Source organism: Suricata suricatta, chromosome 2 (genome assembly GCF_006229205.1).
Source record: "Suricata suricatta isolate VVHF042 chromosome 2, meerkat_22Aug2017_6uvM2_HiC, whole genome shotgun sequence".
Lineage (NCBI taxonomy): Eukaryota > Metazoa > Chordata > Mammalia > Carnivora > Herpestidae > Suricata > Suricata suricatta.
Window position 1 is genome coordinate 89,133,018 of NC_043701.1, and position 14,279 is coordinate 89,147,296.

The 14,279-nt window shown below is 39.3% G+C and overlaps 1 protein-coding gene across 4 annotated transcripts in view; it reads right to left on the bottom strand.

Annotated features, from left to right (window-relative positions):
- Positions 1–14,279, bottom strand: part of ETV1 (ETS variant 1) — a 93,595-nt gene that overhangs the window by 31,275 nt on the left and 48,041 nt on the right. For all 4 annotated transcript variants that reach the window (XM_029929648.1, XM_029929646.1, XM_029929642.1 and 1 more), the window contains 2 exons: positions 11,663–11,851; positions 7,180–7,427 (listed from right to left, as the gene is read on the bottom strand). In XM_029929648.1, coding sequence (XP_029785508.1) covers positions 7,180–7,427; positions 11,663–11,851 — 437 coding nt within the window. The remainder of the gene's footprint in view (positions 1–7,179; positions 7,428–11,662; positions 11,852–14,279) is intronic.

The following is a 14,279-nucleotide window of genomic DNA, read 5'->3' on the forward strand; positions in this document are numbered from 1 at the left end:
CACTCTCCCACCAGAGCCACCCAGGCACCCCAAGAAATAAAAAATTTTAACAAAGAAAAAGGAATACCCAATAAGAAGGCACAGGTAAACTCAAGGTTTATATATAATCGAGGCAGTTTAGAGCTGAAAAAGGTGTTAATTAACTAAATTTTCCTTCTAATTATTACTAAGCCTTCTCCAGAAGACCTATGAGGGAAAAACACTTCCTTGAAAATCTCAACCCTTGACAATGTATATGTTCTATATTTTTAAAAGGAGATATAATGTATTTACTCCTAAATGTCATCGGAGGTCTATATTTTCCTATCTCACAAGAGTGAGCACCTAACAATTAGAATAAAATTTGGGGACCATCTAACGTAAAAAGTAAACCCCTAAATTATCTGAGGTCTCAATGCAGATGCTTTTACAGGTCTGGATCAGAGAGAGCTTTTAAAATCCATAGAAAATCTTAATCTGAAAATTAGACCATAGAATCAATAACATAGGTAACAAATGGTGGATTAAAGCACTGTATTTTGGACAACTGTGTGAGAAAAACCGACAGTGCTAAACTAAGACTAAGAACATGTTGGTTCCAGGTCAGCTGTTTCACAAAGTACCTGCATATCTGGAGAGAAGGTGACACAGATAAGCCTCAGGAGTGTTATCTGCGCAACTGGGGTGGGGAGAAAAAATGTGAACTAGGCAATCTCCAAGAACTTGCATGATTTCAAACATTTATAATTCTATGAAACAACTATTTGGGTCAATTTCCAAATCTGCAGTAGGGATAACAACATTTGCTTACCACATTTTCATTGCATGCCTCCAAAGTGCAGAAAAGCCCTATCAGTACCAGCAGAGTGGCCCTAAAACATACCATTAAAAAATAGAAAACACTTTGTTCAGGAAACACATGATTTCAGCCTTCTCCACAAGCCCCTACTTCTACTTCCTCCTCTCCTGAAGCTCACTGTACACACTGCCTCACACTCTCTGACTGGAGCATGTCCCTGAAACTTCTCTTCTTCCCGTATCCATCTCCCGCTCTTTTTTTTATTAATGTTTTTTATTTATTTTTGAGAAAGAGAGAGAGAGAGAGACAGAGACAGACAGCATGGGGAGGGGAAGGTCAGAGAGAAAGGGAGACACAGAATCTGAAGCACAGAGCTGTCAGCACAGAGCCTGACGCGGGACGCGGGGCTCGAACCCACGAACCGTGAGATCATGACCTGCGCCAAAGTCAGATGCTTAACTGACTGAGCCACCCAGGTGCCCCCATCTCCAGCTCTTAAACTGCTCCACCACATGCCCAGGAGGCATCTTTTAAACTAATTAGAGTAAATTAGCTTAATGTTTTTAAATATTTAAAATATTTTTTATTTTACTTAGTCCTGGGGGTTAAAAACATCTCATTAATGTGTTGCCCTCCAATCAACTCCTAGGTTAACATTTTATAATATACCCCATAGTGCAACGGAACAAAGTACTAATTGTGGATTGCAAACACTGAGCAGGGATGAACCAGAAACCCACTAAGTAGCCTATTAATTCTGCTCCCACCTCTACGGCAGTCCTGGACACAAAATAATAGCAAGCCAGGTAGGTTTGCAGCCTGCGGGACTATAATATAATCCTTTACTTAGCATTCTTTCCACGTAAAGAACTGATGTGATTAATTTGGATACTTCTTCAACCTCCAAATGGGTTGATATTTTAAAACATAATAATTATTTTCTGTCTGATTAGGTAAGTAGTACCTAAGCATTGTTAAAATGCGAAACACTTCAGAAGTAAAACAGACATTGCTTAGGATATCATCACACATATAAAGCCACAATGTATGAGGCGTCTGGGTGGCTCAGTTGGTTAAGCGTCTGACTTTTGGTTTTAGTTCAGGTCATGATCACAAAATTTCATGAGTTCAAGCCCCACACCCAGCTCTGAGCTAGCAGCAGGGAGCCTGATTGGGATTCTCTGTCTACCCCTCTCTCTGCCCCTCCTCCACTCACACTTTCTCTGTCTCTCTCAAAATAAATACATAAATGTCAAAAAAAAAATTTAAGCTGTGTATGTCTGTATTGGGTCTTATTTTGCATGAGTCAGTTGGTGTATCTGTATTTTTTTTTACTCAACTCTCATTTCATTAAACTTTTCTCCAAAAGCTGACTTTTGCATGATATTTTTGTTATGGAAAGCTGTAACTTATTCTACAGCTACTGTACATACCATAACTACTGTATGTACTGTAACTACCATACAACTGCTATATACTTTTAACATTTCTCCCTCTCACCCATTCACTGTATCTTTCATTCCTTAACATAATTTCCAGGGTGAAATTATCTTCACAGCATATGAACACTGTATGCTGATATTTTCTTGAGCCAAACTTTAGTTTCATGTAACTACCACCCCCTTAAAAATACTACCCCTAAAAGCTACCAAAAAGAAAGAAAAAAAGAAACAAAAGACCAACCAATCAACAAACACAAACTACAATGAACTATGTTGCTATGAATATATAAAATATGTGCCTTGTTCAGCATTGTGAATTGGCAAAACCTCCTGTGCATGCATGAAAATGAGAAAGTCACTACGATTCTATGAAAATGGGGCACTGCATTAAGTTACCTCCACTGAAGTGCTCAATGCATATTCAACCTGTTTCATGTAGTCACTTGGCCATTAAGCAAAAAAGGGAAAACCACGTTGGATTCAGGAGGAACCAAACAACTAACACAAATCCTGTGTACTGTTTGTGCAGCACTATTCAAGAAGAAGAGAAAAAAAAAAACAATAACAGATGTAACTGCTTAGAATTTAATATCATAATATAATGATGATCACACAGACTGTACTGGTTCACCAAATTGGCCCTAAATGCCATTTAAAAAAAAATCTTCTCAGTGTCTTCTGATCCAGGTTTTCTTCTCTTCTCCTGAATAAAAATTTCTACTCAACTAACATAATATTTTGCATTTTTTAACTTGAATCCTCGGCAGTTGAAATTGCATTCCTGTAATTATAATTATAACTAATAGGCCTTCCATTTCCCATGTCATAATTAATGTCAGGCTTTATTAGAGCATAATCATGCTGCCTTTTCACTTACAAAGTTCCTTTTATTTTCACAACATTTATGTTATATTGAATTAAGTAATAAAGAGTTCTAGAGGCCTTCTGAAAGGAAAACCTTTGGATCATAAACGCTAAGTAAACTATGAAGCATTTTTGCATTGTTTTAAAATAATGTCAACTATTTCCTAATGTCCTATTTGTTCAACATCAGTAAGTGAACCAAGAAATCAATGATCCAGTGATAAACACATTAGATGTCCTAAAAAGATTATTTAATGTGCACTCAGCAAGGATGAAAGAAGTAATGACAACGAAACAAAATATCTGGAGGTAATATTTGTGGACTGCAATGTACGACATATACACATGTGTCAACTCGGTCCAGCAGCTTGGTGGCCAGGGAAATACACTTTGATAGTTGCATATTAATTATTCACGGGCCCCGGTTACACATTGTTACTAACATTCTTTTAGACCACAATAAGAAGCTCCAACGTTGCAACTTAACTATTCAAGCAAAACAGAACTGTATCCTATCAGCAATACTGAAATTAGCATTCAGAGGTGCTGTATAGTTTTAGCAATCTGCAAGAGAATCTGGAGGGTAGAAAGGAATATAAACAGTTTCTCAAATATTAAACAAGTGTCCTACAAGTCATTTGCAAGAACAATGTACACTTCACAAAAGGCTTGCCTCATATACTTTTAAAACTGGATACGGCACATGGGTGGCTCAGTTGGTTAAGCATCCAACTTTGATCAGGTCAGAATCTCCTGTTCCTCAGTTCAAGCCCCACATTGCGTTCTGTGCAGACAGCTCAGAGCCCAAAGCCTGCTTTCAATTCTGTTTCTCCCTCCTCTCTCTCTCTGTCCCTGCCCCATTCATACCCTGTCTGTCTGTCTGTCTGTCTCTCTCTCTCCCTCTCCCTCTCAAACAACAACAACAACAACAACAACAACAACGAATTAACAGTTAAAATAAATTTAGATTGGATACTGAACTATGACTGACAGAATGATTATGTCCTCCACAATTCATTGTAGATGCCCTAATGCCCACTGTGAGCATATATGGAGACGGGGCCCGCATTTCAGAGATAATTAGGATTGGATTTGGTTATGAGGGTGGGACCCCCATGATGGAATCAATGCCCTTGAAGAGGAAGAAGGATCAGAGCTCCCTTACTCTCTTCCTCGCTCTGCTACGGAAGGACACAGTGAGAAAGTGGCCATCTGCAGGCCAGGGCCCTTCCCAGGAACTAAATCTGCTAGCACCTTGATCTTGGACCTTCCCAGGCTGCAGGACTCTGAGAAATGCATGTTGTTTAAGTTTCCCAGTCAATGGTAGTTTATCAGAGCAGCCTGAGCTAACACATGGACCATGCTTTTTAGTCTATATCTGTGCTTGAAGGTCGGACAGTGACTGACTCTGAAGTTCATATGTATGGCCCACAAATAATACAATCAAATCCTATACAACCAGCTTATTTTTCTTTCTTTTTTACCTCACTGAATTATTTAAGTTTCGCTCTTGTTTGGTTCACATTTCCTCAAGAAGAGTTACACATGTTCAACATCATGTTATACATAATTTTTACCTATCCCATAAATATGAAGAAAGGATACATTTATGGAGCTAACTACAGAATCAAAAAAATTTTTCATAATTTGTTTAATATTTATTTATTTTTGAGAGAGAAAGAAAAAGAGTGTGAGTGGAGGGGCAGAGCAAGAGGGAGACACGGCGTCTGAAGCTCCAGGCTGAGCTGTCAGCAGAGAGCCCAATGTGGGGCCTGAACTCACAAATCACGAATTCTAGGCCAAAGTTGGATGCTTAACAGACTGAGCTACCCAGGCGCCCCCCAAAATAGTTTCATATCAACTTTGCTATGAATTATACATATAAAAATATTTCTAGAACACACAGAGATACTCTCTAAATGCTAACCTCTATAAGTCCTTTCAAACAAATTATTTGGGCTATTTTATGATTTCCATGTAAAGTTTCTTAAAATCATGGTGATTTCAAAAAACGGTAGTTTTTGAAATATAATTTGGGAAAAAAAGACAACATCCCAAAATATAATTTGGGAAAAAAAGACAACATCTGTTAAAAGGACTCGAAGTTTACAGACAAAAATGAATTCTATGTATAATAAAATGCATTAAAGCGTTCTTAACTATGGACATAAACTATGGACAAATATAAAAAGTTCTAACCCGAAACCCCTCTGATGCATTTCAGGTATTTGTAGTCTGCAAAAGACAGGGCCTGAGAGGCAAGCATTCAAATAAAAGCCCTCACGTCATAAGTTTAAATTTTTTAAAAAATGTTTTATTTATTTTTGATACAGAGAGAGACAGAGCATGAGAGGGGAAGGGGCAGAGAGAGAGAAGGAGACACAGAACTGGAAGCAGGCTGCAGGCTCCAGGCTCTGAGCCAGCCGTCAGCACAGAGCCTGACGCGGGGCTCGAACCCACGAATATGAGATCTGACCTGAGCCGAAGTCGGAGGCTTAACCGACTGAGCCACACAGGCGCCCCAAGTTTAAATTTTTAAGATTGTAAACCAACTAACAAACAGATGATAAGTATGTTTTCTCCTCCCATTCCTTGAAATGAATGAAATATATCACTGATAGCCTGGAAGGCCAAGTCAAACCTAGAATCTGGCGAACTCTCGGAGATGAGCACTGGCTCAGGACGGGATGGAGCCAGCTTCCAGCCTTCAGACCCTGGCCTGCCCCATCTTCCCTCTTGTCCCATCCCCTCACCCTGCACTGTCCCATGTACCATGTACCTACACCACGAGGGCCTCATACACAAGCACATCCAAGCTCCATCCTCATTTTCCACCAATGGCTACAGGAAGCTGCTTCCTTGGATCCAGACGTGTCCACAGAAGCAACGTGATCTGCCCTAAGAAAGCTGAGCATCGAAGTGGACGTAGGGCCAATCAGGCCAGGAATTCATGCGTCCTTGGTAGCTGGTGCTCTTTCTACAAGTGGAGGCACAGTCTCTGAGGAGGCAATTCCTCTTAACCCCTTCGACCCCTGGCCCACAGAAGAATGATGGCCAAAGGGAGACTCAGTCATAGGGCTCCCCCTTGCTGAGCTTTGAGAGCAGTTTGTAACAGAGCAGGTAATTTTATGCAGGCTAACTACTCAAACTAGGGACAATATTCTTTCCTCAAGTAGAAGTAATAAAAAAACTCAGCAGAGTTACTCCTAGAGAAGCAGTAGTTTCTCATCAAGAATACCCATAACTTTGCATCAAGAGGAAATGACACTGTTTTCAGGTAGTTCCAAGTCCACAGCCATCTATTCACCAGTTACAATAACATTAATAGTATTTTGTAGGAACATGGTGCCCTTCTTATAAGCATTAGCTTTTATTTCAAACTTTTTTTTTTCAATTCCTGAGATGCCTGAAAAGCAGACATGCTGATTTTGAGATTGAAACAGGTGGAAAGGAGTTAAGAAATTCTTCTCGAGTCTCAAGGTCAGGTGTTGGGGTGATATTCGTAACCAGTGTACATTTCTTACTTGCAGGAGACCCCCCTTTCTCCATCTTGATATATTACTTTGTGGGGGAATTTCTGCCTCAGTGAGACCAAAGCTAAACTCTATGAATAAACCCTTTTGAAACTCAGATATTGTATTTTTGCTCTTCCTCTGTTTATGTGTAAGAATCATTACTTCTGGACCACTGGAAAATTGCCACCAAAACAAACAATTATAAGCAGTAAATGAGCCAATACAGAACAGTATTACTTTCTGCAACCACCACTATTAAATAACACTACAGTAGCAAAATGGAAAGCAAACCTCAAATCCAAAGAATGGCAATGTTACTCTTTTGGACTGAGAGTCTGCCTAATTTTACAAACTATACTTTTCTTTGGACTGCTTTCATTTCTAGACACTATGTTAACCATGAGCTCAAGCCAAAATGGTTTGACAGTCCAACTTCACAAACAGAGAAAGATTCAAAGAGGGGATAAAATCAGAAAGATTCCACACCAAATGGTCATGAGTGACGCAAGCTGATGCCAACACGAATCAAAGTGACAAGCAAGTAAAGATGTCTTAAACGTAACTTAAAGCATGGGCCTACCTGAATCATACGCAAAGTCTCTGGGTTCTTGTTTAATCATCAGAGGAGGAGGGAAGCTTTGGCTGGCCGCACCTCCAACCATAGTGTTGTGTTCATACACTGGGTCGTGGTATTCCTGCTTAAAGCCTTGAGGGGGGAAGGGAATGTTTGGCTCAGACATCTGCCGTTGGTACATAGGACGTCCTTCCCTTGGCATTGTTGGCAAAGGAGGAAAAGAATTACAGGGTTCAGAAAGCTGGCGGCGAAATCTGGGAAATAAGAGAGCATGTTTTAAATAAAAGGATAACAAGGAATACTCCTTACAATACCGGTATAAGTTTTAACTGTTTTGTTAATGAGCATGATATCAACTGACCCAAAGTGTAACTCTTTCACAAAGACTAGATTTCTCTTTCCTGGGTCATCGTGGTTTTTTACATCATAATAGGACTTGTATCCCTTGAGAATTAGTCTCCAGCAGTACCATTCTGGAACACTAAGGCAAGTGAAAGGTGTGCTTTGAGCAGCATACTATTTTGAGGAAACACACACCCTAACCGTTTTAAGATGCCCAGTTCTAAACAAATGGGATCATTTACCAAATTTCCATATTGAGAGAGTCTCATATAATTATATACAAGAAAAAAAAAACCTAGAAAAACACAGCGAATCTGATTCCAAACCACATCCTGTGTCTCTTAATTCTGTTAGCAAGCCAATCAACAAACCTACCAAAAATCAGCCAGGTTTTACTAACCTACTTTTTGGTTTTCCATCCCTCACCACCAGTTACTGAGGAAGCAAGAGAGGAATGGCCCTCTTCGCAAACAGGCAGGACTCTTAAGTCTTCAACAACTTAATAACACTGTATTCTAGTGAGAAATTAAAAGGAAATATTCCAGAGACTAAAATCTAAGCTGGTTTTCATTTATTTTTTTAATTAATTTTTTAATGTTTTATTTATTTTTGATACAGAGAGAGAGAGACAGAGCATGAGAGGGGGAGAGGCAGAGAGAGAAGGAGACACAGAACCAGAAGCAGGCTCCAGGCTCTGAGCCAGCTGTCAGCACAGAGCCTGACGCAGGGCTCGAACCCATGAACGTGAGATCTGACCTGAGCCAAAGTCTAAGGCTTAACCGACTGAGCCACCCAGGTGCTCCAAGCTAGTGTTTAAAAGACCACTCTTTCCTGTGCAACAGCAGCACAGCACACATGCACTTCCAATGGCTTCAAACAAAATATAAGACTGACTGGAAGTCAGCGTGATACAGCACACGGAAGCAACCCAGAAACAAGATGTATTTGCTGCATAGATTTGGGACAGCTTGTGCTGTTAGGTCATGAGGAAGTTTCTGAGGCCTCGCTAGAAGCTGAGAGTGACTCCAAGGTTCCTTCCTTCTTGGTTATGCTGTGTAATGACGGGCTAATTACATGATTGTTCCATTCTGTAATTCTCATCCATGAGATCACTGACCTGCCGCAAAGAGGTGGATTAATTAAAGATTTAAAAGTGCCCCAAGACTGCTCACAAATAACCCACCCTACACCTCGATGCATAAATATAAACCCACGAACCGTCCCCTTACACTACACTAAAAGCATTCCTGAGACCTGAATTTGGAAAGTTAACATTCCATTTGGGTCATGTTAAATGAAAATAAGGTAAAAGTGAAAGAATGGCAATGCAGTCGCTTTAGCCTTTCTACAAACGCTCCTTCTTCTCTAGCCTGTGATTTAACTCTACATTTCCCAGCTGCCATAGAAAGCACTGAAATTCCACCTACACCTGCAGAAAATAAACTTAGAAACTCAGATATTGCAAAACAGGCTGACTGGCACTGCATTCACTTCCCTTCTCTTGCTTATTTCATTAGCCAAAAAAAGAAACAGAAATTATCATTAAGAACTGTCAAGGAGTGAATCAGAAAATTGTAACTTGAGGTTAAAATAAGAAACCAGCTCGTGTGTGAAGCCTTAAAAGGAAGTTAATAATACTTATACTAAAAAGCTTTGTAAGGAATCAAGCCATTTGTTTGTACAATTCAACCTGATTCTAGTGGGTACTTGCTGAGGACCACGTATACATCAAACACACAAGTGCCTCGTGCCATTTGTATGAGGCACTGGGCAATGGAAAAAGGTACAGTGATGGTAAGTAGCTTCTGGAAGAGAGTTGATGGGTAAGGAGAGCAAGCTGATGGTTCTTGGATACAGAAAAACAGTGCATAAGTGGCGGGAAACAGAGAAAGAGAGACAGGGCTCCGGCACAGTGGGTTCAGGAACAAGTGCCAAAGGGCTGGCCCTGAGAACAGAATGAGCCTGAGGAAAGGAAGCAGGGTGCAGCCCAGTTGGCCAGAGAGCGTTCCCAGAGTGAAGTGGGGTGCCCGGCCTGGAGGGGGCTATTTGGAGAAAGGATCTGTTCCCAGAGCAAATCTGCCATTTATAACCGAAGGACTGTCATTTGTTGGCTAGAACCCTCCAAGAAATCCTCCTCAGAAACATACGGCTCCAGAGATTTTCCTGGGATTGGCCAGCTGGTACTGTCCTCAAAACTCAGTGGGGGGGCAGTGGGAAAAGACCCCGAGCTTCCCTCTTATAGTTCCGGGCCGGCTGTTCTCAGTCTCAGATATTTGACTTCAAGTAGAGAAACTAAAATGGATTTGGCTACAGCACTTCGAGTTAGGTCACCTAAACATGGGCATCCTGCTTGTTCAGCAGTCACCTTCCCTAAGAAATAACTACTCTGCACAAACAGCCAACGACACCATCTCTGCGGCCGGCCTTCATTCCAAGTGTGAGAGCCACAGCGTCGAGAACTCGGGGCAGAGTCAGCAGAAGTGGACAAAATAAAACTTGCTTTTCTTGTTTGGACTCTTTCTCCCTTTCAGTCCCGCACAATGTGCATCTGTTCAATGGCCCACCCTGCAATAAGATTTCTTTCATCTGTATTTACAAAACTGTTTACACAGATGCACATGCCATTACTCTCTGACACGGTCTCGAGTCTACAGAGTGAGAAGGGAAAGATTATAGGAAACATTTCATAACTAGAGTACAAGAGAACTTAGCGATGGGAACAAAGGTAGAAAAGTTACGGCTTCATTTCACACTGTAAAGATTGCTTTTATCTTATCCATCATCCCAAAAAAGATTTAAGTGAATTTGAGATTGAGTCACATTAAATAACCTATAAAAAGCTGATCTGACTGAGTATTCCCTTATTCTCAGAAAGTTGCCAGTGACACATCTTCTGGTTTCCTCTGCTGATCTAGAGGATTCCTCCAGCTGAGTTATTTTTATAACGGAGTGTCAGAGCCAATTTGCTCTGGCTTATTGTTAAATTTTCAGAAATGCTGTGAGCCAATGGTTAAACACAGGATAATTAAGAATTAGGTGATGTGAATTTATAACTTTTTAAAAAATTATACTAAAGACACAGGCAAGAAGTATTCAAAATTTATCCCCTGCTAATTATTTTACTATGTCTTGCTACTAATTATGTTCTGGAGGTTACGTCTCTGATATCTGTACGGTAGAGATGCTATGTAGAGGTGTGCTACTGCATGTGTGTTTCCAACTCTGTGTTCAGGGCTGTCACAATGATGGCTCAGAGTGGGAATATTTATGTCACAGGTTCATCAAACGCTACACACAAGGCCTTCTGGTTTTTCTCCCATGAAGCCTGTTGCTAAACATTTCCCTACATGCCACTGGCTCTCTATGAGTACAAAGTAGAAAGGAAATGATGGATGCCATATACTATCAACCTGTGTTTTAAGGTGTATTATTCAAAGTGCAAAGGAATGCCTGTGTTTTATTTAAATATGAATTTATCTCAAGGACTCCAGAATTATCCACCAGAGCATCCTCCCTAGCTCCATGCTCTAGTTCTTGTCTTCCTTCTTTCTAATAATAATGCGGCCTCTATCTCTCTACTACTACTTTGTAGCAGAGAGATCCAGGGTCCAGGGTCATGCATCTACTGATATTAAATATTCATCACTTGGAAAGGATGGAAAATAGTTTTAATCAAATAAGTTCTATTCTGCAAAACTATGTACAGCTAAACCATTCAATGTAAGGTAAAGAACCTAATTCCATAAGCCACCTACTAAAATTAGTCTCCTAACTTTATAGAACAAGTACACACATATGCTCATAAAAATGGGATGATCTGATTTAAAGTTTAAGTGAGGCAATTTAATTCAGGCAAAGCGAAAGGGAAATGTTCAAATGTCAGTATATAGATTAATTTTCCACTTTAGCAACCAATTTAAATGTTTATAAAAGGAATGTTTATAAATGACCTTCTCCACAAATTATTTATAACTATAGATAGAGCAGCAAGCTCTTTCTAAAAATATCCTGCAAAGATGTGCAAAACTAGTATGCTCATCTTAAATCTACCATAGGTCTTAGGAACTGGTCATAGAAATTGCTTTCAAGATGCTCAAAACATTTTTAAAATATATATATATATATATATGTAGTATTTGCTGTTTACCTGTGGTCCATGGGGTAGCTGCTGTCTTGTATGGTCTGCGATGGAGGGAGGTGAGCTGGGAAGGCGCGGTCAGGTTTTGGAGTGTGAGTGGAGTTTGGAGATGCATGATGTAGGGGGGACACCGGGGTGCTGGACGGAGTTGGGGGGTTGGAGGGCCTCATTCCCACTTGTGGCTTCTGATCATAGGCACTACCCGAAGAACAAAAGAAAAGAGAACATTGGTTTCTTTGGAGTGATTAAACACTTTTTCTTCCAACCCAAGAAAAGATTATAGACTCAAGTCATAAGGAAAGGAGAAGTTTACATGTGTTGGGTTTTATGATCCTAAAACACATAATGTTCAGAATCAACACACACTTAAAAAGAAAACAGGATAATTGATATATAACTTGGTATCAGAATAAATATAAAATGTGTAGGGTGCCTGGGTGGCTCAGTTGGTTAAGCGTCCGGCTTCGGCTCAGGTCATGATCTCACGGTTCATGGGTTCGAGCCCCGCATTGGGCTCTGTGCTGACAGCTCAGAGCCTGGAGCCTGTCTTCAGATTCTCTGTCTCCCTCTCTGTCTGACCCTCCCCTGCTCGTGCTGTCTCTCTGTCTCTCAAAAATAAACAAACATTAAAAAATTTTTAAAAACATAAAATGTGTATTTTAATACTTACACAAAAAGCTTATTATATGGAAAAGCACTATGATAGCAGTGGAATTATGGAAATAATTATTGACATATCTAATCTGATGTCTCCTTGAGAAGCTGGATAGATCTTTCCTAAACCACTGCATATTTCTGGTATTGTCATTGTTCCATATTTACGTAAAACTAACTTCAGTTTTGTAAGATGGAAACCATTCCTACCTTGTCTTTATTTGGGGTATAATTTCAAGAAGGCAATGCCTTATTTTCATTTTTTTATATAAAATAAATGATACCTGGCATTAACTTCTTCCCATGGATAATAAAGAGTAATGACAAAATTAAAATGTCTCTGATAGGGAGGTGCTTGGGTGGCTCAGTTGGTTGAGCATCCAACTCTTGACTTCTACCTTGGCCATGATGTCAAGGTTCCTGAGTTCGAGCCCCACATCCCTACTTGGGATTCTGCCTCTCTCTCTCTCTCTCTCTCTCTCTCTCTCTTTCAAAATAAATAAAAATAAACTTTACTTAAATTTCTAAATAAAGAAGACAGTTTGAGGCTAAAATAATATGTTTTCCTTCAAAATAAAAAGCCATCATCAATACATAGTTTTTCCTTTAAAAAAAAAACCATTCTTTTTGGATTAACTTATGTAATAATTTATTCAGTTGATACGTCTATTATGTTTGCTTCTACCTATATCTTTTACCAATATTTCTGAATGAGAAACTACTTATTTTACAAATTAGTTTACTTGTCTCATTCCCGTGTAAAGAAAAAAAAAACGGATACATCCTCTGCCCTAAGATGCTACTTTTTTTCCCCATGAAATACTGTATTGGATTATATTGTTCGTACCGATATGGGAGTACTAGAATTTAATCTATATATCACTGTGGAAATTACTGGTCCCCAAGAACATGAAAATATTCAGGTGATGCATTTACCATTAATTTATGAATGTCAGATACATCATACAAAGCAGTAATAATTTCACAGCCGCACCTCTGATCACTGTGGAAATAGAATGACAATTCCCTATCTACCTGGTCCATTAACTTAAAATTCGTCATTACTCTAAGTAATTATTTTGTGAATATGCGGTACTCTTCAAGAGAAAATGCAAACATTAAAAACACTATAAAGAAGGGACAGATCAATCAATATTACTTTAACTGAACTCGGTAAACTTTAATGCCTTCTACAAAACATCTCATTTTTTTTTTTTTATAAAAGCTTTGCAGTTTCAAGTGAGCTGGCTCATAATTTCAGGCTCTGGTGATCCTCCTAGAAAAACAGATATAAGAGACAAATTTGCAAGAACAGACAGCAAGAGAATATCCCAACATTGGTCAGCTGCCATGAAATTGCACAAATCTGAGTTTCTTGAATCATATATATCTTGGATATAACATTACATGTTGTGAATATATGAGAATAGAGAAGGCTCCTTTGGATCGTAATGTATTACGAACCTGAATCTATGTAACTTCCATAACTGCAAATATTTGTAATCATTTTTATAAGTTTCCAAATGAACTCCTTTTAAGAACTAAGTATCTACTGTAATTGAGAATAATGATACTCAGTAGACACGGCCAACTTTGCCTTATGCAATTAGGGCCCGATATGAAAAGTAGCAGAATGCAATTTACTGTGAAGGGTTTTTAATGAACATATATGTTATCAAATCTTCTAACAAATGAACAAAGTAATTTTACTGCTCCACCCTTTACTATCATCAAAAGGAACAACTGGCTTTTTAATAGGTAATAGTCTGTGCTGAGCCTTATAAAATTCCAACTTTATTGCAATTCTCCGTGAACACATCTTATAGATCATCTGCAAAGCCTGTCAGATAACTAATGTACTGCTCAGACCTGCCAAATGTTTCGTTTTTTTTCTACAGACTCTATCTAAAGTGCATAATGCATTCATTCTAATGAGAACTTTCAATAGCTGTTCATGCCAAGGAAGACCCTC